Source organism: Panulirus ornatus, chromosome 56, assembly GCF_036320965.1.
Source record: "Panulirus ornatus isolate Po-2019 chromosome 56, ASM3632096v1, whole genome shotgun sequence".
In the NCBI taxonomy this organism is placed as follows: domain Eukaryota; kingdom Metazoa; phylum Arthropoda; class Malacostraca; order Decapoda; family Palinuridae; genus Panulirus; species Panulirus ornatus.
Window position 1 is genome coordinate 5,415,836 of NC_092279.1, and position 27,026 is coordinate 5,442,861.

A 27,026-nucleotide genomic window follows, 5' to 3' on the forward strand; every position below is an offset into this window, starting at 1 on the left:
CTTCTTTTGGAAAATTAAAAAAAACTGAGAGGGGAGGATTTCCAGCCCCCCGCTCCCTTCCCTTTTAGTCGCCTTCTACGACACGCAGGGAATACGTGGGAAGTATTCTTTCTCCCCTATCCCTATATATATATATATATATATATATATCTCAATAATAGATCGATCAAAAGTTTGAGATTCAGAGATTGCAAAGTTATGTATTTGTTACAGTTATTCATCAAAATGTTAGTATGAAAATAGGAAGGTAGATTTTGAATAAGTATATATGACATTGCTGGAGCTTTCACTTGTTTTTCAGCAAGGCTTTAAAACCCAGGCCCCACCATTCATAGTTACATGACAAACAGCATGAGAAAATTAGGTTCTTAAGAATACAATACAATAATGCAGGAGAACTTTAGACTCTCGGAAATTCTTTAGAAAAACAATCTAGAATTTACAAATAACTAAGAAGTGTTTGAATTAGTTTTGTTATGTATGTTTGATTATGTGAAAGCATTTTAAAGTATAAAGTCTATTGTGAATAATGGAAAACATACAGATGCTTGAACAGTCCCACCAGTCTTCAAACCACTTCATAACTGCATTTGGTGAGTACAATTGATATTAAAGTGGTCTACATTCATCATATTAGTATATGATAACAACATTTAATGATGTCAGAGGTATCATTTTTAGTTTTAAATGTATTTCTCACCGCAAGACAGAGCACTTCAAGTGTGAAAGAGAGCACTTGTTTGTAAGAAGGTTAAGCAACATGGTGTTTGATGCCTAGGATTTACCATCATTTACTACCATGATATTTATGAGACTTAGAAATGCTGATTCCTAGAGACCTAACAACTTTCCCAGGCTTGTGCATCAGTGGTGGTGTAGTGAGTTGGCACCTTATGGTAATCAGCCCTTACACTCACCTGTTTGCACTCATGCATTTTATTTCTGTTTACCATTGCTTTCATCAGCTTGTCTTCACTTCATGACCTTTACTTCTGGTCATCAGAGATGTGGTTCCTTTTCTTTATTTGTGTTTTGTGACACCAGTTGTGAGAACTTTCTTCAATTAGAGTATTGTGGTTCATGGTAGCTTGTCTGCTGAGATAAGCTAGTCAGATGATTGTTTCATTGTGTTGATATAGCAGTCTTTATGACTTAAGTTTGTCTTGCATTTTCTTAAAGTATGTTTATGTACTATTATTTTTCCTTGTGTGTTTAGCCCTTTCATTGTACATTTGATTTTTTCCCCAGTTCACAAGAAGATAGCAAAATATCTTTTTCAGTTTGTAAAGAGGTGCACAAAATATAAGAAAAAAATGTAGAAGAATCGCCTATTCCAATTTTAGTTTAGACAAAACAAGTGTTCTGCCACATTAGCCAATAGCCAATTTTATGTATGAATGTTCCATTCACTTACAGTTTGTGACTTTTTTATAATTGTGTGTGATTAGATGTAGAGAAAATATCAAAGCCATTTTTTTTCTATTTTTTATGAACTAAGTGTTAACCCATTCACTGTTGCCATAAAATCTAGATTTTCAGTGTGCTGTGTAACTTAAGGAACTTTATACCATTCTACAGGTATCAGACCATAAATACTTTACCTCCATCTCTTGCTTTATGTGGGGATGATCTGTGAAAACCTCTCACAAAGAGGAATTGTATTAAGCAAACCAGTAAACATACGGAGAAAAATGGGATGTGTGCAGCAGCTTCATGATCAGCATTAGCGGATTCTCTTGTTACCTTCACATTATGTAGCTTTTTATTTCAAATGAACCTAGCCATTACTTGTTTGAAATGGCTCTGACTCAGCTATGTTGTCTTCTTTATATAAATGTTATAAACCTTTAGAGCTTTATACCTGAGCTGAAGGCTGCTAAAGGTGCTTTTTTTTTCTTCTCATGCTCTTTGTATAATGAGACCATTTTCTCCATCATCCCCATTATGGATTTCTAACCCTTGTGGTTACCTTGATAAGCAGTGAAGTAGAGTGGACTACAGCACTTAGAATTTTTTCTGCATTCCTCTTTATGATGCAAATTGTAGATTCACTCATGTTTTAAGCATGCTCAAGTGCTGATGTTCCCTCACCGGCATCAGCACATCATGTTTTTAGCTTTGTTTCGAAGGTTAGGAAAATCACTTTAGGAGGTATACCCAGATTGCACAAGTACCACAGATCTACACAGAGCAGTGGTAAGAGGGAGACTGACTTGCTGGCAGGAGTTAGGCACACTCTCAAAGGAACCTGGATGCTCTGTCTTTGAATGAAACAAAGCTCAAAGAATAATCTTCATAAAGTTGTATCTGCTACATCAGTCAAACCCACAACAATAGAGAACCCAGAGCTAATGCATATTTGAAAAGAGGAGGGAATAAGGGCTAAAGCTGCAAGTGCCAGGCAGCTTAAAAGCCCATCCTGTCATCAACCAAATCATTATGAGAGAATTGACAAAAATTGAAAACATAAGTGGTCCAAGACACACCTAGCAACCCAGATCAACCCCTGCCATACAAATAATCCTTAACCACTCTCCCTTTTAACAGTTACTGTCAGTCAAGCCAGTGTGTTGTCTATGAGGGTAGATGCTGGATGATACTTCCCACATGATATTCAGTATTTATATATAAATCTTTGTTGTAATTAATGTCATCTTTGCTTTCAGTACATGCATAGATGCATAGCAATTTGATAACACGATGGTAATTTCTTTGCTGCTATTTATAAAGGCTTTGCTTTTTTTGTTACTTATTTTCAGCCCTTCTCAAGACCTGTTTTTTTAATTACTAGAACTCAAAATGCATTTATTTTTTTACAGCTATAATGCTAATAATAAGAATTATTATTATGTTTTCAATTAGTCTCAAGGAATTTTTTAAGCTTGCCTGTATTATAATTCTATGATGGTTAACTCTCACTGTATTGTACTGGTATGGGGAAGACCCTGTCTTTAAATCCATTTTATTAGATATATTCAGTTGGTTCATGACATTAAACCTTCTTTGGGTATATAGGATTTAAAGTGTGTTGGACCTAATGATAGTCCAAAGCAGCTTCGTGAGACAAACACTCAATGAATAGTGTTGTATGCACTTGTAAATGTGCATGTACTGATCTGTATGTACAGTAATAGAACTCATGACAGTAGTACAATAGCTTGTATGTACAGAGCTTCATTGTACTTACTAGAGCAGATGGTGGGAGTAAATTAGTACCTGTAGTGATTGTGAGGTTAGAGATGATGGTGGGGGTGGTTATATTGGTGGTGATTCGGTTGAATACAGTACTGGAGATAGCAATCAGAAGATTTCTCATAAACTGTGATATTCACTACACCTACAATTACACATGTATGATGCTTAAGTATCTACTGCAGTAAAGTCACAATGCCTTTGTTCATTCCATTGACAGCACATCAATCCCAGTACACCACATTGTTCCTTGCATGCCTCTCACCCTCCTATATGTTCAGGCCCTGTTCATTCAAAATCTTTTTAACTCCTTCCTTCCACCTCCAATTTTGTCTCCTGCTTCTCCTTGTTCCCTCCACCTCAGACACATATATCCTCTTTGTCAACCTTTTCTCACTCTTTCTCTCTATATGTCCAAACCATTTCAACACCCCCTCTTCTACTCTCTCAACCACACTCTTTTTATTTCCACACATCTCTCTTACCCTTTCATAACTTACTCAATCAGACCACCTCACATCACATATCGTCCTCAAACATTTCATTTCCAACACATCCACCCTCCACACAATATATATGTGAAAAGCTTGGGGTAAACCATGGAAAGGTCTGTGGGGCCTTGATATGGAGAGGGAGCTATGGTTTCGGTGCATTACACATGACAGCTAGAGACTGAGTGTGAGCAGGTGTGGCCTTTTTTGTCTGCTTTCCTGGCATAATCTTGCTGAAGCAGGGGGTAGCGATGCTGTTTCCTGTGGGACGGGGTAGTGCCAGAAACGGATGAAGGCAAGCAAGTATGAATATGTGCATGTGTATATATGTTTATGCCTGTGTATGTTTATGTATGTGTTGATATGTATATGTATGTATATATGCGTGTATGGGAGTTTATGTGTGTGTGTATATATATATATATATATATATATATATATATATATATATATATATATATATATATATATATCCCTGGGGATAGGGGAGAAAGAATACTTCCCACGTATTCCCTGCGTGTCGTAGAAGGCGACTAAAAGGGGAGGGAGCGGGGGGCTGGAAATCCTCCCCTCTCACTTTTTTTTTTTAATTTTCCAAAAGAGGGAACAGAGAAGGGGCCCAGGTGAGGATATTCCCTCAAGGGCCCAGTCCTCTGTTCTCAACGCTACCTCGCTAATGCGGGAAATGGCGAATAGTATGAAAGAAAGAAAAATATATATATATATTATTTTATTATACTTTGTCGCTGTCTCCCGCGTTTGCGAGGTAGCGCAAGGAAACAGACGAAAGAAATGGCCCAACCCCCCCCCCCCCCATACACATGTATATACATACGTCCACACACGCAAATATACATACCTACACAGCTTTCCATGGTTTACCCCAGACGCTTCACATGCCCTGCTTCAATCCACTGACAGCACGTCAACCCCGGTATACCACATCGCTCCAATTCACTCTATTCCTTGCCCTCCTTTCACCCTCCTGCATGTTCAGGCCCCGATCACACAAAATCTTTTTCACTCCATCCTTCCACCTCCAACTTGGTCTCCCTCTTCTCCTTGTTCCCTCCACCTCCGACACATATATCCTCTTGGTCAATCTTTCCTCACTCATCCTCTCCATGTGCCCAAACCACTTCAAAACACCCTCTTCTGCTCTCTCAACCACGCTCTTTTTATTTCCACACATCTCTCTTACCCTTACGTTACTCACTCAATCAAACCACCTCACACCACACATTGTCCTCAAACATCTCATTTCCAGCACATCCATCCTCCTGCGCACAACTCTATCCATAGCCCACGCCTCGCAACCATACAACATTGTTGGAACCACTATTCCTTCAAACATACCCATTTTTGCTTTCCGAGATAATGTTCTCGACTTCCACACATTCTTCAAGGCTCCCAGGATTTTCGCCCCCTCCCCCACCCTATGATCCACTTCCGCTTCCATGGTTCCATCCGCTGCCAGATCCACTCCCAGATATCTAAAACACTTCACTTCCTCCAGTTTTTCTCCATTCAAACTCACCTCCCAATTGACTTGACCCTCAACCCTACTGTACCTAATAACCTTGCTCTTATTAACATTTACTCTTAACTTTCTTCTTCCACACACTTTTCCAAACTCAGTCACCAGCTTCTGCAGTTTCTCACATGAATCAGCCACCAGCGCTGTATCATCAGCGAACAACAACTGACTCACTTCCCAAGCTCTCTCATCCCCAACAGACTTCATACTTGCCCCTCTTTCCAGGACTCTTGCATTTACCTCCCTAACAACCCCATCCATAAACAAATTAAACAACCATGGAGACATCACACACCCCTGCCGCAAACCTACATTCACTGAGAACCAGTCACTTTCCTCTCTTCCTACACGTACACATGCCTTACATCCTTGATAAAAACTTTTCACTGCTTCTAACAACTTGCCTCCCACACCATATATTCTTAATACCTTCCACAGAGCATCTCTATCAACTCTATCATATGCCTTCTCCAGATCCATAAATGCTACATACAAATCCATTTGCTTTTCTAAGTATTTCTCACATACATTCTTCAAAGCAAACACCTGATCCACACATCCTCTACCACTTCTGAAACCACACTGCTCTTCCCCAATCTGATGCTCTGTACATGCCTTCACCCTCTCAATCAATACCCTCCCATATAATTTACCAGGAATACTCAACAAACTTATACCTCTGTAATTTGAGCACTCACTCTTATCCCCTTTGCCTTTGTACAATGGCACTATGCACGCATTCCGCCAATCCTCAGGCATTTTATTTATTTATTTATTTATTTTGCTTTGTCGTTGTCTCCCGCGTTTGCAAGGTAGCGCAAGGAAACAGACAAAAGAAATGGCCCAACCCACCCCCATACACATGTATATACATACACGTCCACACACGCAAATATACATACCCATACATCTCAATGTACACATATATATACACATACATATATACACATGCACACAATTCACACTGCCTTTATTCATTCCCATCGCCACCTCGCCACACATGGAATAACATCCCCCTCCCCCCTCATGTGTGCGAGGTAGCGCTAGGAAAAGACAACAAAGGCCCCATTCGTTCACACTCAGTCTCTAGCTGTCATGTAATAATGCCCGAAACCACAGCTCCCTTTCCACATCCAGGCCCAACAGAACTTTCCATGGTTTACCCCAGACGCTTCACATGCCCTGATTCAATCCACTGACAGCACGTCAACCCTGGTATACCACATCGATCAAATTCACTCTATTCCTTGCCCTCCTTTCACCCTCCTGCATGTTCAGGCCCCAATCACACAAAATCTTTTTCACTCCATCTTTCCACCTCCAATTTGGTCTCCCACTTCTCCTCGTTCCCTCAGCCTCCGACACATATATCCTCTTGGTCAATCTTTCCTCACTCATTCTCTCCATGTGCCCAAACCATTTCAAAACACCCTCTTCTGCTCTCTCAACCACGCTCTTTTTATTTCCACACATCTCTCTTACCCTTACGTTACTTACTCAATCAAACCACCTCACACCACACATTGTCCTCAAACATCTCATTTCCAGCATATCTATCCTCATGCGCACAACTCTATCCATGGTTGTTTAATTTGTTTATGGATGGGGTTGTTAGGGAGGTAAATGCAAGAGTCCTGGAAAGAGGGGCAAGTATGAAGTCTGTTGGGGATGAGAGAGCTTGGGAAGTGAGTCAGTTGTTGTTCGCTGATGATACAGCGCTGGTGGCTGATTCATGTGAGAAACTGCAGAAGCTGGTGACTGAGTTTGGTAAAGTGTGTGGAAGAAGAAAGTTAAGAGTAAATGTGAATAAGAGCAAGGTTATTAGGTACAGTAGGGTTGAGGGTCAAGTCAATTGGGAGGTGAGTTTGAATGGAGAAAAACTGGAGGAAGTGAAGTGTTTTAGATATCTGGGAGTGGATCTGTCAGCGGATGGAACCATGGAAGCGGAAGTGGATCATAGGGTGGGGGAGGGGGCGAAAATTTTGGGAGCCTTGAAAAATGTGTGGAAGTCGAGAACATTATCTCGGAAAGCAAAAATGGGTATGTTTGAAGGAATAGTGGTTCCAACAATGTTGTATGGTTGCGAGGCGTGGGCTATCGATAGAGTTGTGCGCAGGAGGATGGATGTGCTGGAAATGAGATGTTTGAGGACAATGTGTGGTGTGAGGTGGTTTGATCGAGTAAGTAACGTAAGGGTAAGAGAGATGTGTGGAAATAAAAAGAGCGTGGTTGAGAGAGCAGAAGAGGGTGTTTTGAAATGGTTTGGGCACATGGAGAGAATGAGTGAGGAAAGATTGACCAAGAGGATATATGTGTCGGAGGTGGAGGGAACGAGGAGAAGAGGGAGACCAAATTGGAGGTGGAAAGATGGAGTGAAAAAGATTTTGTGTGATCGGGGCCTGAACATGCAGGAGGGTGAAAGGAGGGCAAGGAATAGAGTGAATTGGAGCGATGTGGTATACAGGGGTTGACGTGCTGTCAGTGGATTGAATCATGGCATGTGAAGCGTCTGGGGTAAACCATGGAAAGCTGTGTAGGTATGTATATTTGCGTGTGTGGACGTGTGTATGTACGTGTGTATGGGGGTTGGGCCATTTCTTTCGTCTGTTTCCTCGCGCTACCTCGCAAACGCGGGAGACAGCGACAAAGTATAAAAAAAAAAAAAAAAAAAAAAAAAATATATATATATATATATATATATATATATATATATATATATATATATATATATATATATATATATATATAAAAAAATATATATATATATATATATATATATATATATATATATATATATATATATATATATATATTATGTGTGTGTGTGTGTGTGTGTGTGTGTGTGTGTGTGTGTGTATATGAGTGAATGGGCCATTCTTTATATGTTCCTGGTGCTACCTTTCTGACATGGGAAACAGTGATCAAGTATAATAACATATTATTATTATACTTTGTCGCTGTCTCCCGGGTTAGCGAGGTAGCGCAAGGGAACAGACGAATGTCCCAACCCACCCACATTCACCTGTATATACATATACGTCCACACATGCACATATACATCTCAACATATACGTATATATACACACACAGACATATACATACATGCACATGTACATAATTCATACTGTCTGCCCTTATTCATTCCCGTCGCCACCCCACAATACATGAAATGACAACACCCTCCCCCCATATGTGCGTGAGGTGGCGCTAGGAAAAGACCACAAAGGCCACATTCGTTCACACTCAGTCTCTAGCTGTCATGTATAATGCACCAAAACTGCAGCTCCCTTTCCACATCCAGGCCCCACAAAACTTTCCATGGTTTACCCCAGACGCTTCACATGCCCTGGTTCAATCCATTGACAGCACGTCGACCCTGGTATACCACATTGTTCCAATTCATTCTATTCCTTGCATGCCTTTCACCCTCCTGCATGTTCAGGCCCTGATCACTCAGAATCTTTTTCACTCCATCTTTCCACCTCCAATTTGGTCTCCCACTTCTCCTCGTTCCCTCCACCTCTGACACGTATATCCTCTTTGTCAATCTTTCCTCACTCATTCTCTCCATGTGACCAAACCATATGTCCAAACCATTTCAACACACCCTCTTCTACTCTCTCAACCACACTCTTTTTATTTCCACACATCTCTCTTACCCTTTCAATACTTATTCGATCAAACCACCTCACATCACATATTGTCCTCAAACATCTCATGTCCAGCACATCCACCCTTCTGCGCACAACTCTATCTATAGCCCACGCCTCGCAACCATATAACATTTTTGGAACCACTATTCCTTCAAACATACCCATTTTTGCTTTCCAAGATAACGTTCTCGACTTCCATACATATTTCAACGCCCCCAGAACTTTCGCCCCCTCCCTCACCCTATGATTTACTTCCGCTTCCATGGTTCCATCCGCTGCCAAATCCACTTCCAGATATTTAGAACACTTCACTTCCAGTTTTTCTCCATTCAAACTTACCTCCCAATTGACTTGTCCCTCAACCCTACTGTACCTGATAACCTTGCTCTTATTCACATTTACTCTCAGCTTTCTTCTTTCACATACTTTACCAAACTCAGTCACCAGCTTCTGCAGTTTCTCACCCAAATCAGCCTCCAGCGCTGTATCATCAGCGAACAACAGCTGATTCACTTCTCAAGCTCTCTCATCCACAACAGACTGCATACTTGCCCCTCTTTCCAAAGCTCTTGCATTCACCTCCCTGACAACCCCATCCATAAACAAATTAAACAACCATGGAGACATAACACACCCCTGCCACAAACCAGCATTCACTGAGAACCAATCACTTTCCTCTCTTCCTACTCGTACACATGCCTTACATCCTCAATAAAAGCTTTTCACTGCTTCTAACAACTTGCCTCCCACACCATATATTCTTAGTACCTTCCACAGAGCATCTCTATCAACTCTATCATATGCCTTCTCCAGATCCATGAATGCTACAAACAATTCCATTTGCTTTACTAAGTATTTCTCACATACATTCTTCAAAGCAAACACCTGATCCACACATCCTCTACTACTTCTGAAACCACACTGCTCTTCCCCAATCTGATGCTCTGTACATGCCTTCACCCTCTCAATCAAAACCCTCCCTAAATAATTTCCCAGGAATGCTCATCAGACTTATACCTCTGTAATTTGAGCACTCACTTTTATCCCCTGCACAAGCATTCCGCTGGTCCTCAGGCACCTCACCATGAGTCATACATACAGTAAATAACCTTACCAACCAGTCAACAATACAGTCACCCTCTTTTTTGATAAATTCCACTGCAATACCATATGTCTGTGTTGTATATATATGCACATAAACGTCCATACACATGCACATATACATACATATGCATATCAACATATACATATATATGCCTACACAGACATATGCAGGTACACCACATTTCCAGCACTCTTGGTTCCAGAGCCTTGCTGGATTTGCCATTTTGCCGGAACAACCATGGTCACGTAATAATAATAGTAAATCATCAACACACCTCTAACCCATTAGTTTTACATCTCCCATGTGTCTAAAGTATACCATGGACTGCTAGAAATTTAAATTAAACAAATATTAAATGTTTGATCCCCCTAAGATGGTAAGTCTGTCCCTAGATTGTTTGAATCCTGTGGGGTCTTCTTCGTCTTCTGTTGTTAGTGTTTTCTTAGGTGAGCATTGCCAGAATTATGTAGTTTTGTGTGCATTATACACCTGCTCAGGACTGAGGTGCTCATCAGCTACGAATTTTGCAAATTCGTCCACATACTCGGCAGTTCCTTCGTAGTTTGCAGACCGCTTTGCTCCGCATACTTTATTCATGGAGATTCCATGATGTATCTTGAATCTTTGAAGCACTCCTTCACTATAGTCACATTCATGTTGTAATTTAAGTTCTTTTTGGAACAACTTAGTCTGGTCCATTATCATGCTACCTGACAAGTCCACTCCATCACTCTGACACTGTCAAAACCATTACATCATCACTTGATTATGCTCAGTACTCTTACCATCTTTCATAGTTTTTCTAATTGTCATTTGCTTCTTGGAATGGCTGTCTGCATAGAATTTCAACATTTTCTCCCTTTGCTTCTTTATGTCATAAACAGTTGATGAACCAGTACTGTAGATGTCACACAGCTTATGGACCAAAACACCACGGTCCATTTTTTTCAACAGTTGTACTTTATTTTGGATTGATATGGACTAGTGTTTACGTTTGACACCATGACTGACATTTTATATGTCTTAGTAGCCATAGCTAGAGTTAAATGTAAGCAGAATAAGCTGAGAATCTTACAGAATTGTGGTACCACCACCAACAAGTGCAGTGTAAAGAATGTAAATAAGCACACCCTACACACAGCGCCATCTGTGGCCGCCCAGTAAACTAGTCTGGTGTCTGTGGTAATTTCAAGTTCCCTCACGTGATTTTGTCTGGGCTGAAGGAGGTGCCGAACCATCAGTTGCCAGAAATTTGTTGGTGTACCTGTACATATATACACATGTACATATTCATACTTGCTTGCCTTCATCCGTTATTATAGCATTAACGAGATTGCCTAGATTATGGCTTCACTTGTCCGTGCCGTCTCAGCTAATTTAAAAAATCAATAACACTCAAAGTGTTCTTTAAACAAGTGCATACAGAAAAAGAATTATAGCTATCTGTTCCAGTGCATGAACCAACTTATAAATGAACCTAGACATTGCCACAAAAGCTTCCTGGCTGCCATCCATGATACCCAGCCCTTAATCCTCTTATTCCTTGACACTGGATTCTTCCTCAGCTTCTGATGCAATATTGCTGGTCCCTAGTTGCACTTTTGCCTTTACAAATGAAGCAGGATAGCAGTTCATATACATTAGTTATTGTATAGGTTACTTTCATTTGAAACCACACCACACTCAACACCACATTTTGAAATTTTCTTGTCCTACACCACACTTTTTTCATATTTTGAAAGTTGCTTTGAATGTTTCTTTCATTCACACCACACAAAACCCTTTACCATGGTTTTTAAATTCATTCTTTCCAGCACCACTCTTAAATTTTTATATCTTGAAAGTTTATTATAAGGATTTCTTTCAGTAGATACCATATTTTTTCTTTTTTTAATTTTATTCTGCATAACACTCGAGTTTTCTTTTATTTTCGCCCTACAAAGTTCCGACTTTTTAAATTCACCTGAAGAGGTTAAAGATGGCCTGTAGTAATCTTTCTGCTTCTGCTCTGAAATAATCATCTTGAGTAGCTTCTGATGAGTAGATATGAACTATCATATGCCCTAAACCAATATCCATGCTACTCTCCATGCGAGGGTAATAATTATGTAATCATGAGAGCGTTGTATGAGTTACTATACTTGTTATGGTACAGAACATCCTCCAGCTGTTTCTTGGTCCACTTTTATTGTAGATGGGGTTCTTTTTCAATGTCTCCCTCCACTTCCTGATGTCTTGGCATCTTTGCCATCTCCAGGATGTCAGTAGATTTACAAATCTTCCTCCATACTGTCTAGAAGTTCTTTCACATCATCCTCATCCACTTCTTGGAAGACTAGGATGTATTTCCCCTGCCATTTTAATTCATTGATGTCCCTAACATCTTTCACTTTCACAAAGCCCTTAAAACCATGCAGCAATTCAGGCCACAGGGACCACTACTCTTTGTTAAGGGCATCATTGCTAATGTTCTTCCATCTCACGCCATTGTTCATCATAGCATCCTTGATAGGGAATACTTTGTAGATATCTCTAATGATAAGGTTGACATCACTGTTTATAGCCTCTCCCATCATGTCCTTCATCCCCTTTTGACATGGCTGTTTGAATGAGGAGATTGCTCCCTGATCCATGGATTGCTCTTGCAATGTGATGTTGGATGGAAGGAAGTAATATTGGATGCCATCAAGAATATGATTAAGATAGTGAGGATGACTTGAGGTATTGTCAACAATTATGAGGGCTCTGTTGGCAAGGTTCCTAATTTTGTTGAATGCAGGGATTGCATGACGAGGATGCCAGTATACAAAAATACCCCTCAGTCATCCATACCCTCTTCCCTTCAAATGACTAGAAGCCTTGGCCATAATAACTTTCTTAAAGGCACAAGGTTTGGCAGAGTGATGGATGAGTACCATTTTCAATTTCCTTGTCTCTGATGCATTAGCATATAACAGGGTGACATGGTCTTTATTATTAGCCATAAAACCTGGAGTTCTTGCTTTATCCTTTATGAGGTATGTTTTCTTTGGCTTCTTTTTCTCATAGCAGCCAGTCTCATCACAGCACCATACTGATCTGGTGTGTAACTTTTCTCCTTTATGATTTTCTAGAGTTCCACTGTTGCTCTCTCTGCAGCCTCTACATCTGTTGATATAGCTCAGCTATGATCGCCTGGTGGTTAGTGTTCCCAGCTACCATGCATAAGGTCCTGGGTTCAAATCCTTGCTGTCGGAGGGCATTATGTGATATATATGTATATGTATAAGTATGTACATGTGCGTGTATGTAATATATGTGTGTGTATGAGTGGATGGGTCTCTTTTCATCTGTTTCCTCGCACTACCTCTCTAACATGGGGAACAACAATCAAGTATAATAAATATAATGAATGAATATTATGATAACATGAAAAATGCAGTTAAGGTGATAACATTGTACACATGAGGTCACTGCAATTCCCTTATGTAATTTAATACTTGTTAATGAAATAATCAGATAATAGTATAAAGAGAATATGAATATTGTTCGTCCAACAAAAGTTTGTAGTGAAAATGTTTTTGCTCAGGTGATCTAATATTTTCTGGGTCTTTAATTGAATATGATTCATATGAAACCAGAATTGTGCACCTAGGAGTGGAATTTGTGAAATGGTTCGGAATGTCATTTTTCTAGCCCTCCAACAATGATAAATTTTTGTAGTTCAGATAGGCTCAGATAGGGTGATTCCAATATAACTATAAGAAAACTTGCTTTGTGATTTAAGAAGTTATATCATCTAGTATTTTGTTCATTGCATCTCTATATACTTGAATTAGAAAAAATACCATATATGTACCCTACTTTAAGGTTGAATTATATTTTTTCACCTGAAAATTTGACTGTGTGAAAGAAGTTTGTGTTTGGGAGTAAATGGTGGAATAAGTGAGTGGTTTGAAACAAATATGGAAGTGCATGTCATTGTGGTTATTCATTATTCAATTGGATGTGGAATAGCATGAACTGAGAGTGAGATGGGGTGATTGTAGTGTGATGCACAAATACTGAATAGAGAAACATTGAAAATTACCATAGATGTATGTAGATGATGCTGTGTTGTTAGGTGGATCAGGGTAAGAGATGGATAGAATGGAGCTGGTTTGATGATGTATGTAGGAGAAGGATGCTGAATGTGAATGTAAATGTTAGATGCTCTTTATTGAAAAGGGAGGTCACATCATAAGATACTTTGCATGAGGAAGAACTGGAAGTTATAGATGACTTTAAATATGTGGGAGTAAAGTTTAGTAAGGACAGTAGTGGGAGAGTTGAAGTTGAAAATAGGCTCATGCAAGGGAGCAAAATTGGGGATTCATTAGCTCAGGTGAGAGGGAAACATTTAAGGATGAATTGTGAAATAAGCTTGCATAAAGGAGTTCTTTTCCCAACACATGGATAGCTCTAAAAACTAAGTGAATATGGGTCATGATAGGTTCAAATTAAGGGCCTAGGAACTAGATGATCTGAGTAGTTGGAGTTACAAGGATAGATGGAATTAAGATGGTGTGAGAAGGTTATGTTGTAGAAAAAGTCCGTGGAAAGGTGCAGACATAAAAGTCTTAGGATGGAATAGCCATTTAGAACATGAGATGATCGGTTAGTCATGGTGATATAGTAGTACAAGGTGAATGGAGGGAAGGTAGACTGCAAAAGAGACATAAATTCTGAGAGAATTGATGTGGCATAGGGATAATTTATATGAAGATGATATTAGAATGATTAGGGATTGGATGTTCTTGGAACATTGTGTATGTGTTTAGTGTAAATGAAGACATCGTTCTCAAACAATGAATGAGCTTTGTGAGTAAACAGAAAAAAGTAAGAATCTTTTATATAAGTCCATGATTCACTGTAACACATTGGGTGTAAGTTAAGGGTGTATGTGTGTGTGTGTGTGTGTGTGTGTGTGTGTGTGTGATACTGCAGAGGCTGTTTGCATGTAATCCACCTCATAGACCGGGAATGGAATTATTATTAGTATTGTAATTGTATAATCCAAGGACCTCTTTATAAGGGCTCCTGCAGCTTTAAGGTTGTGCTACAATCATAAGTAGGGAAATGATGGACTCCTTTTGAGCAAGAAGTTCCTTGTTAAAATTATATTCCCTTATATCAACTAACTATTAGACAGGCTTCCTAAAGGTGATTTTTCATTTGCAATGTAACAACAAGTAGGCAGAGTCAGGTAATACTATGATATAGATAAATATTCTTATATGATTATAGAAGGAGCTGAAAGAACTGTTTAATATGTGGCAAAAATAACTTCTTTAGTATGCATTGTCATAGCTATTTGAGGATATTTGACCAGTTTATGGGGGTTTATCTTAACTTTTGTTTCTGAGTATTAAGTTTCCAGTTCTTTTTATTGAATGAGGTGTTTTTCAAGGACACTTAGTTAAAAAAAATTTATTTTAAGCATATGAATTTTCATTTCATTCTTCATTTTTGGTGGCAGATCTGCCATTGTCAGTATGTAGATTAAATTTCCTTGTCTTACAGTAGATGAAAGTGAAAAGGATAGTAGTTGCATGTGCTACTTGCCAAATCAGCTTGCTTTTAATTATCATGATAGACTGTAGTGTATAAGGGTAACTCCTTTCAGCCTTGAGAATCCTCAAGTAATACCACTCTTCAGGTAATTCAGCCATGCTAAGTTGTTCATACTTGCATTTTTTTTTCAAGCATCAGAAGATAAGTCATCACTTCTGTTCCTCCAACCAATCCATCATGAATTTTTACTGCAGTGTTGTCCTCATTAAAGAATGTTGATGGTCAGCCAAGGAATGATTCAGTCTGGCTTTCATTGATATCTCTTCTCTGAATTTGGGATGAGTAAAAGTACAGACTCTCTCATTTTCTGTTGGAATCCTCTCATTTTCTTCAGCTGTTTAAGGGTCCTCTAAGCTAGAGTACAGGTATTGACTGTTTCAGTATTTATTAAGGCTGAAGTGTTTAATTATATAGGAAAAAACCTCTAACAAGTTCAAAAGTGTTTTTCTGTCTCCAGGTACATCCTTCTCTCCTCCCATTTTGTCTCTCTAGGTAAGTCCCTCTGCATTCCTGTTACTGCATTTTTAGGTATGTTCCCTCTCTCAACCCTCCTTGTGTTTCAAGGGATTTTTTTTTTTTACTCGTGGCAGAAATAACCAAAAGAGCTTTCCTTTGTAAATCCCCTGTGCACTCCTAGATACCTTTGTTAGTGATCTTTATGTTTTCCTGATATAGTGTCCTTCCCCATCAGATATATGTGAGAGAATCCACCAAGTAGTCATGTGTATTTTTGTGTTCCATCCTGTTGCTTATTAGATACTGTCATTCTTTGTGAGATTTATTGATTCATATTTGATTTTTGTATTGTTTTCATGAGGGTCTGTATGTCCCTTTGCTTCTCATTGTTTTTGCTATCGTCTGTTTTCCCCAACATTTCCTTTTTTCCTCCCCAGGAAGGTTTCTCACCAAATCTCATTAATTGTATAGTTCTTTTCACTGAGGGAACTTTGTCCTCTCTCTCATTTTATTTTCAGGAAGCAGATTCTTTATCTTTGTGCCTTTGCTCATTCAAAGAAAGGGTATGTAGTAATACTGCTAGTTTTATGTCCACATGACTTGAATTTTTCCTTTTGATCACAAACTTTGCTATATTATATTGGATGTTTATCAAAGCTGGTAAGATTTCTTATTCCTTTGATTATAATGTTTAGTTCAAACTTGGAGGTCAGTTACACATCTTGCATTTTTTGCATATATTCCAATATTTACTTTTTAGTCATGGGTTTTGTTGCAGCTGTATTTACTTTGAAGAGAATTGATGATGCTACTGTTGTTGTTAATCCTCATCAAGTTAGGAGAAGGCAAATTGCAAACACCCCTGTATACAGATATATACATGCCTCAGACCTTCCATTCCAGTCACTAGCTGTTTTTGAATTGTGGTAGAGAGTAATGGAATTTATTGAGGTTTCTCATTAGGCATCAGAAAAAAATCTGAAGATGGAACAAAAATGGGCATTTATTCATACATCCCATCATACATCTTTGATCCTAGTATCTGATTACCTGGCAGATCATTTTAGATTCTGGTAAATCTTGTTAGTTTGATCATTTTGATGATGTGCCTCTCAAGCTTGTAGTGGCAAACTGTACATCTACATGCATGCATCATACTGTGCCTTCCAGTCAATATTTTAAGTAGCCAACATGGTATGGGCAGAGATATGAATTTGATCAGTAAATGTGAAGTGGTCTGTTTTATGTTAACCACAGCTGAAGCTCAGATTGCATATCTTTATGTACATCCACACCTTTATCTTAGAATACTCTTTCTGACTAGTACCTCTGGTGAATTGTGTTGGATTGTGATGAACCTTGTTAAGATTTCTCATTTCATTATTTCTAGACTCCAGCTTAAAGGTAGAGCCAAATGATGTGTCAATATGTTTATTTTTGAGGCTGGAACTCTAGTTTCAGACAACAAAATCATGTTCGATCTTGTTTAAGCTTGGTGAGATCACCTTTTCAGTTGTCAGTTCATGGTAAAAGATGGATCAGAAGTGCACAAATTTATGTATGTTTTGATGTACATCCCTAACTTTGGTTTCATTTTTACTGCTAAATCATGCTGTATTTTAATCAGTCTTGGTGTGTCTTCTCATTTCATCAAACTTTAGATGGAGGTAGAAGTAGTGCCTGAATTTGTATCTCTTTTCACTTTAAAATGTGCAATTAGAACTGAAGTTTTTGATCTTTTGCTTAAGTAATCATGGAGGATTTTTACTCATTACTCGTTTACTCATTAATTGACCCTAAGATTTTATTTGAAGTTGAAGCCAGATTACATGGTTACACTGTACATGAGTCCATATGTATAATGTATACCACTAAATATGCTCTTAGATTACTGGCAATGCTAAATCTTATCAAATTTATCATAATTGATGAGTTTACCTATTCTGTCATCTCTTAGCTGAAGTTCAGAAATGTAGCCAAACCACACGTCCATACTTATGTTGATATGTAAATCTTGAACTTCAGTTTCTGATCATTATAATTGCTCATTGCCTGTTGTTGGACTTGCTTCATTTTGATGAGATTGCTTTCTTAATCAGCCATCATCTAAGTATTAAAATTGGCTAAATCATGCACCCTTAGGTTCATCCATGTGTTTGTAACTTTAGTTTCTGTTTCCTACCTTTGCTGCATCAGACTGAATTTTATTGAGATTTAATGTCTCTGCTTACTTTATAAGTCATTTGTGTGGGTTCACAGGTGGAAGTCAACCACCCATAAGCTCATGAATCTGTGTGTATGTTCCCAAATTTTTGTATCATTTATCAGGCTCTCTTGAAATATTTAGAATCTTATTAAACTTGATAAAGATGAAATTGAATTATGCATTTATATGTATGTCCATGCTTATGACCCAAACCGTAAATTTCAGTTTAGCTTGCAGGTATCAGTAGAACTAAGATATGTTAAAATTTTACTAAACATTTTATGTGATTTATGTCATTTCTCAGTGTGGGTATGAGGATGGAGCTGAAGTGCACATCCATACTTGGTACTGACCTTTCTGTTCATTAGATATCCGAAATTGAATTGGATTTTGATGAACTTGGAATATTACTCACTCAGTATTTTATAATGCAAATTGAATAAGAGTCAAGTCATTCATGAATGTATGCCTGCATTCAGACATTCCCAGCTTTAATTTCTAGAGGTTCTGAAAACTGGCATTTCTCAATTATTTAAGAGACTGATTAGACTTTCTCCTTTCACACACTCTCTCAAACTCAGACACCTATGACACACTCTCCAAATCTCAAACACCAACTCCTGCAGTTTCTCACTTGAGTCTGTCACTAGTGTTTTTCATCAGCAAACAAATGACTCACTTCCCAGGCCCCCTTCACCCCTTATAGACCATGATTGCCCTTCTTTCCAAGATCTCTGCATTTACATTCCTTACCACCCCATCCATAAACAAATTAGATAACTGTAATGATATAACACACACCCTGGAACCACTCACTCTCCTCCCAACCTGCTTGTACACATTCCTTACACTCTTGGCAGAAACTTCTCACCACTTCTTTTAGTTTTCCTACCACACCCTATATTCATAAGGCCTTCCACAGGGCATCAGTGTTCTGTTTGTTGGGGGTAGGGGATCTGCGAGTAGAGGTCGCTGAAGTGTAAGGTAGGGGTAGTCTTTTTATTTCTACATGGGGGAAGGTGGTTCGTTATAGAGTAGTTTGGGTGGGAGGGTTCTAGTGCTGTTGCATAGAATTGAATAAAAAGTGTCCCCCTTATTCTTCCCTACTTATACTGGGTCTTAATCAGTTTCCCTAGTTTTTTTTCATACTGTTCGCCATCTCCCGCATTAGTGAGGTAGCGTTAAGAACAGAGGACTAAGCCTTTGAGGGAAATCCTCACTTGGCTCCCTTCTATGTTCCTTCTTTTGGAAAATCATAAAGGAGAGGGGAGGATTTCCAGCCCGCTGCTCCCTCCCTTTAGTTGCCCCTATGACACCCAGGGAATATGTGGGAAGTATTCTTTCTCCCCTATCTCCAGGGATAGTGATACAGTGTCGAATTCTTTCTGGCAGTCCAATTATAAACATTCCACACAGCTTTCCCTTTTGTCTAAGACTGAACTCCCTCTTTCATAGAAATGCACAAAGGTTTGTTATACTTGACCTTTCCCTAAAACTGTGTTTTCTGTAACTTACATGATTTTTGCTCTGCAGGGAGTCATTCATATGCTTTCTAATTATTTTTATCAGAATTTTATTGGCCACAATCATCAGTGAGGCTGGTCTGTAATTCAATGCCAATTCCTAGTCTCCTCTTTTATAGATAGGTATGTTGTTTGCCCTTTTCCATTCCTCAGCACTCTGCCTCTCTCCAGTGACATCTTGAATAGCATATCAAGAGGCTTATCTGGCTTTGTTTTAAGAGGAGCTGAATAAGTGTATGAAGAGTTTTGATGCAAGGGATTCAAGTGATAGTAATAGATGATTTGAATGCAAAATTTGGTAATGTGGTAGTTGAGGATATGATTTAGGGGCAAAAGGTACTTGGTGTTGTGAATGAAAATCATGAAAAGCTTGTGGAGTTGTGTGCTGAGAAAGGACCAGAGATTGGGAATACTTGGTTTGGAATAAAGAAATGTACTTAGCATATATGGATGAGCAAGGAGAATCTAATGTCTCAGACATTACTGAAGCCTTATGCTAGGAGATTTTTATCCTTTTTTCACAAGAATATAGCTAGTAACACTGTTGCCTCACATTAGACTGGCTGTCATGAATAGGAATTGTTTTTGATACATTTTTCCGTTCTCTCTTTCTGAGGAGACTTTACTTCTCCCATGCTACCCAAGTGGAAGTTTTCTAAAGTCCTTGGCATTGTTCATCTGATAGTTTCCTGTTGGTTTACCTCTCAGTATCTTCTTATGATAAATCATTTTCCGTATGATGATTCTTGGGCTCAGGAAAGAGAATTAGCGAATTATATGCTATGGCCAGACTGAAGACCTTTTTTCTGTTTTATGACAACATCTTATGTTTAAAGATAAACCAGAACCCTAGATTCTTGACCAAGAATGAATCATTGAATTTAGGAATAGCCTTATTGTTTTCAACTCATGGAAGACAGTCCCAAGATATCTTCATGCTTTATGCCCAGTTAAGTTTCTTAGAGACTTTCAGACATCACAGGTGATTGAAGGGATTATTTATTTGTGCACCTTGGAAACTTGAAATTCCTTTGGGAGAGAAGTGTCTCTATGTGGATTAAAAGACTTATTGGTTTAGCTTGGGATTTATGCTTGCAGTGTTTCTCAGACTGTTTTTGAGCCTGTGGCTTATTTTTAAACCTCATCTACTGCTATGTTCCCCTCAAAATTTGAATTAGAAAAATATAGGATCACAAAACTTTTTATTCGCTTAACTGCAACATAGCACATTTGCTTTGCACAACACATTTTTGGAGATCACTTTTACTGTGTCAAATTACATGAACAAAGATTAGCATCACAAAAAGACAAACTTCAGTCTCAGTTCTATGGCATCCGTGTCATGGCTTATTTTTGGTGAAAACACTCAGCAGTCAACCACACATGGATTAGGGCTTGGATGTTGGGAACAGGGTACATTGGCTACGTGTGTCACTGTTGCCAGATTTTGCCTCACCAAAACCTTTAGAAACTTTCAATAATTCTGGAATACTTATATAATTCTTGTAATATGAAAAATATCTGTATAAATGGTGATGATTACACTCTAGGCCACCAAAATTAGCACCATGCATAAAAAGGGTCTTTGATATTTACAGCATCAAAAAAGAAATTGAATGCCTGACTGAAAATTTTTGTGATCCCCAGACATGTACCTGGTCCCCACAGGTCCTTGTTCCATCATTGGTCCCATATTCCTATGCTTTAGCTCCTTTTGAGAGCAGTTGTGATTGAGCACAAAATGCGAGGTAGTTGGTCTCTACTTTATCCTTGGAAAAATCAGCAAAAGGTGTTGGCACTCATTAGCAACTTTTCCAGTATCTTAGCTTAGACATTGTGGGTTTGCCTGCTCTGGCTTTAAGGATTCTCCCTTCAGGAGAGAGAAATTCTTGTGTGCCCATAATTCACCATTTGATTTTTTTTTTTTTTTTTTACTTTTACCTTTGGGTTTCTCTGTGTTATATGAAATTTTTTAAATGAAATTTTTACCTGAACTCTCCTTCATGTGGGTATGCTCTCTTGCTCACAGAACACACTGCAAAGGAGAGAAATGTACATTTTTAAAGTGAAAGAGCCTTTTCTCTTCAAGGCAGTCTTGTAAGCATTTTTCCCTGGGTTGTTTCCCCTGTTTGCATTCCATTTTCATTTTTTTTTCCTTAACCTTTCTATGTATCGTGTAACAGCTGTAGGATTGATGCCTACAGTATATGAATTCTGAGCTCTTAAGGGGCTAGGAATGAGTGGGACAGTGATGTGATCTGTTTGGTAGTCTCTGATTGTCCAATAGGGAGCCCAAAATGAGTGATCTGCCATAATCTAGCAAGGAGAATAATGATAGAGAAAGAGAGAATTAGGTTAAAATCCAAGCAAATCTGTTATGATCACTAGACACTGCCTCAGAGATTTTTTAAAGCTTAAATTTTTTACCTATTAATCTTAAAAAGTTGTTCAATAAGTTTTCATGCACTGTGCTAGTCATTGACGGTATAACATGTAGTGTTTACAGTGAACAAAGTGTTAAGAAAAGCCTTTATTTTTGTTGCTATTCTTTTAAATGCAGAAAAAGCTTATCTAATATAGATATATATGTATGGATTGCTTTTATATGTAAAAGAAAGGATGAAAATTACATTAAAAGTCACATTTTCATAAGGAGCCTAATGGATGTGACTGTCAGGTATTCTACTGTATTAGCAAGTGAAGAAAACAAATGAGGCATTTTTCTCTACAGAGATGTAACTCTCAAGGAGGGACCAGATTTAGGCTCTAGCTCCCATGATATGTATTCCAAGGCTCAAAAGGAACGCCTTGACAACTTAGATCAAGCTAATCAAGAAATTGATCGATTACGAAAAACAATAGAGAAGTTACAGAGTGAATTACAAGGTATGTGTTTTTTGTTTTTTTCATTTTACAGTAGAATTACTTGCTTATGTTTGAGTATTGTGCACTGATATGATTACTAATTAAATAACTGCATCTCTGTTTGAATGAGGAAAGCACCCAATAGCAGATTTATCAAGATAATCTTGATTATAAATTTCATGATTTTTGTTTTCTATTGTTGTTCAGCTTCAAACAGGCATGTAGCAACATTGTTTATTATAGCTATTTACTAGTTAAGGTTGAGGTAAATTTGTACTTGATTTGCTTAAGTACACCCAGTGGTAAAGCAGTTGAAAAGAATGCATTGTAACCTTGTGAAGTAATAGTTTTTTATGGCATTGCATTATAGTTCATAGCTCTGCAATATTTATTAAGTTAAATTTGTGACTATGTTAAATCTAATCTTCTAATGCTAGACGTATGTGCTATGTAATAACCCAGTTGGTTGTTAGCTAAGGTGAAAATCTTTGCATCACATTTAACTTCCATTTATGCACTTGCAGAGAAACTCATAGATCTTATTTTTTCTTTTCAAGACATACGTAGGATCATACCTCACACCATCCAATCGGCTTCTAAAGAAACTTACTGATTTTTCTATGAGTTCAACATTCTTCATTTCTTTTCTTGATGACAGCTCCTTTAGTTTCCAATATCTTCATATCATGTCTTTATTATCCCAGTATTATTTTTCTTCTCCTCTGTTACCTCTCATTCCCCGGCCACCATCATGATCGAAGAATGTAGCAGGTAAATACATCCTTCCTCTAGACCTTTGATTATATCTGTTTACTGTTGTTTTGTTGCATATGGTTGTAGCATTAATTGCAAATAGATGTTTAGATAAAATGCATGTTTTTACTGTGCGTTAACTCAGTATTCATATCTTACTAAACCACAGTCACATTAGATGATATTCCACATCCAACAGTTTTATTGAAGAAAAAAAAAGAAAAAAAGTATATGTATATGTATATTTGTATATTGTGGCTGAATTGTATGCCAATTTTATCTTGTAGGTGCTTAATGAGGGATGAAAGGTTTCTGATTACCCTAGAGAGTCAGTAGAATGTCTCATGGCTTCTGGTAAACCACCTGGAGAGAAGGCTTTAATACATTGAAACATTTATTTATTGGTGCATAATTTTTATGCTAGTAGTGTCTGGTAATGGACTGATTGTCAAATATAGATAGTGCCATGAATATGTTAAGTGACTAATTTCTTTTGTTTTAGACAGCAATGTGTACCCCATCCCCATAAGAATTGCTGATAAAGGGATAAGCAGACTGATTTATTAATTTTTGTTCATAATTATTTAGAGTACATGATGCACCAATTTCTCTCATTTATGTGTGTAAATATAATCATTGTCTTAAACACATTATGGCTGATGGCTCACATGTGCTCTTGTGACCAGCATTTAACATTTACTGGCTACATAATGAAAGAGCTTACCGTGTTACCCATAACCACTTTCAGTATTAGTCTTTCTGCTCAGAAAGTACCAGATTGATCATGCACACCATCTCAAACAGGATGATAGGTATAGTTCTAATGAAAATCACAAAAGGAGGCATATGCATTTTGTGGGTGACCATTAGTAGAAAACTGTCTCGAAGGTTGGCTTTCTCAAACACATTGTCAACTTGGTACTGTAAGTTACAAATTCTGTCAGGCTTATGGTCAGTCAAGTACTTATTTGTACATGATACTTGGTTCTCAAGGGCCAGTTTTTAGGCACCCGTACTTTTCTTGTATTTGTTATGGTTGGTAAGCAGCCAGCAAACCAGGGAGGTGTATTGCTAGTGCTATCAGCCAGAGTATCGAGAGGGTTAGTGATGGCTGCATAGAGAGCCAGCACTTCAGTTGTTGTCAAGTTGCTCTCCTCTGACTCAGGTAGCTGTCTTTTTTTCTGCCTTGCCCACACATGGACTACTGGCAATCTGTCCACAACCATGCAGTCACTTCTTGTCATACATAACACTTGACAACACCTAACTCAAACAGCTCATTCTTTGGAACTAGGTTTTCCTGCAGTGAGCACTATGTACTAGCCCTGCCTTTTGGCAAATTAGTAGGAGCAGTAGATAGTTGCAGTTGGATATTTATGCAGGAGCATGGGGTGTAAACAGTAGGTAGGAACATTAGGTAAGAGCATTTGGTAAAAGTCAGTACAAACATTTGGTATGAGCCTCTGCAATCACTGTGGTAGAGTTGCCCTCTGCCAGTGGCCTGTAAAGGCAAAGAAGCAGTGCTGGAGTTCACTAGTTTTGGAGAGTTCATTGCCATAGCATTCCCCTTAAGGGAGTTCCTGGTGGGAATAGGTGTCAGAAATATAGATGAATAGACTGATATTTCATGCTTTTCCATACTTATACTGTACATGAACAAATCAGGTATATTCATCTATTTTTCAAATACTGTGTAGATATAAAGTTTCATAACTTAACTTCCCACTCTTTGAATAATGACCTGATGTATAGGTTTTAGAGCCACCTCCAGTACACTACATTGGTGAAAGAATCTGGCTTGCTTGAGTAACCCTCTAGAGAGTAACCTCAGAGAGACTGGGCAAGTGTTGTGTGTTGTAGTACACCTCCACCAGTGCCACTCACTGTGTAGAGCCTTTTTGTGCTGACAGGAGTAACATTTCATGCCACTTGTACATTTTTGTATGATGCAGCTCTGTTGTCCATGTTCCTGCTCATTCAACATTTTACCATGTCAAGTTTAAGTTAATCTTTAATGTGATGGTGTTATAAGTTTACATAGAAATTAGGTTCACTTGTGGGTATATATTAGACATCCAGTTGTTTGGTCTTTCTAAGCTGTATCCTTTAGACTGTTCAAAATGGCTCTGATGTTGCAGTATATGGTATGGTGAAGAGTGTGGGTAGAGTCTGGATGTATAGATGCATAAGTATTGATTGGGTGGGGAGGAGACATGGTTATAGGAAAAAAAATGAAAGTTACCTTGAGAGATGCCATGAGAGCTAAGAGAATAGCTAAAGAGATTACAAGGAATCGTGCAGCCTTAGAAAGTGGCTATCAGGCAGTTGCTTCTGACCCTTGTAAGAACATGAATTTTTTTTTTTTTTTTTTTTTTTTTTTTTTTTTATACTTTGTCGCTGTCTCCCGCGTTTGCGAGGTAGCGAAATACATGAAATACATCTGTCAAATCAGAACATGAGAAATAGTTGGAATGGGAACTTGAGCTATTACTGCCAAGGTTAGATTACTACAGAAATACGCCTGACCAGTGGAATTCTTTTTATTAGAAAACCCCATAGAATGGGAATAGAGTGATAGCAAGATCACACATGATTGAGATAAAGAACACCTTTTTTCAAAACAGAAATGAACCAACTGCACTTACAGAATTAAACAGTAGAGGGAAGTATGAATAGATTGTGTATTCAGAAAGTACATAATGGGTAAAATTGCTGTGGGAAGGTAGTGTATGGTATTACTGTAAGCGTACAATCATCCAAGAAAAATGCAGTGACCCAGAGCAGTTGTACATTGTCAGCACTGAAGGAACATTTAGGATGGTGAAGAAAGCAGGGAAACACTCCCTCCCTAAAGATTATAGATTATCAATCATAGATTTCAATTACAAGGAAATAGACTGGAAACTTGGATTCCAATAGAGATAATGAGTAATGGAGACACCAGTTTCTTGCTAGTATACAAGAGAACTTCCTATATCAGTATGCCACAGAGCACAAGGGAACTAGGGTATATGGTGCACCATCTCTATTTGACTGTGTTTTTACACATAGTAACATGGAAATAGAACATATGAAGTATGCTACTCTTACTGGAAAAATTAATCATGTGCTTGACGTTGAATATGAGTTGGAGGCACAGATAAAAGGGGAACCAGTGGTATCACGGTACCCAAAGGAGAAATACAGTATTGAATTGGAGAAGCTGATGTATTACAAGTATAGACCAATGTTATACAAGGTTCTGTGGATACTATTGTGAAGGGGTCAGAACATGGGTACACCTTGTACCCATAAAAGAGGGAGAAACATAGTTCACTGGAAGATGTCATAAAACAAAAAAACTCAGGGATCTTCTCTAGAGAAGGTAGAAATGATACTGCAGTTGACGAGCATATGAAAGATATAGATGTGGAAAGAATGAGTTCAGTAAGGCAAGGCAAGGAGGGAGGAAGAGAGAGAGTTGAAAAGAGCATTGTGGACAAAGTAAAAGACAATCCAAAACTTTTCAGTGAGATCAAACTGTCAGTTAACCCTTTAACTAGATCTCACAAATATCTGCATTGCCTGGTAAAGGGGACCTGACAATGAACTGTGTTCCACACTTTAATGCCAGCAGCCTGATTTCAGCTGATCTGTTGTGGTAGCACAGGATG

At 38.3% G+C, this 27,026-nt stretch overlaps 1 protein-coding gene across 3 annotated transcripts in view; it reads left to right on the forward strand.

The window, feature by feature from the left end:
- Dlg5 (Discs large 5) overlaps positions 1 to 27,026 on the forward strand; it is a 591,115-nt gene that overhangs the window by 467,971 nt on the left and 96,118 nt on the right. For all 3 annotated transcript variants that reach the window (XM_071693695.1, XM_071693696.1, XM_071693697.1), the window contains one exon: positions 22,487 to 22,641. In XM_071693695.1, the coding sequence (XP_071549796.1) occupies positions 22,487 to 22,641 (155 nt within the window). The remainder of the gene's footprint in view (positions 1 to 22,486; positions 22,642 to 27,026) is intronic.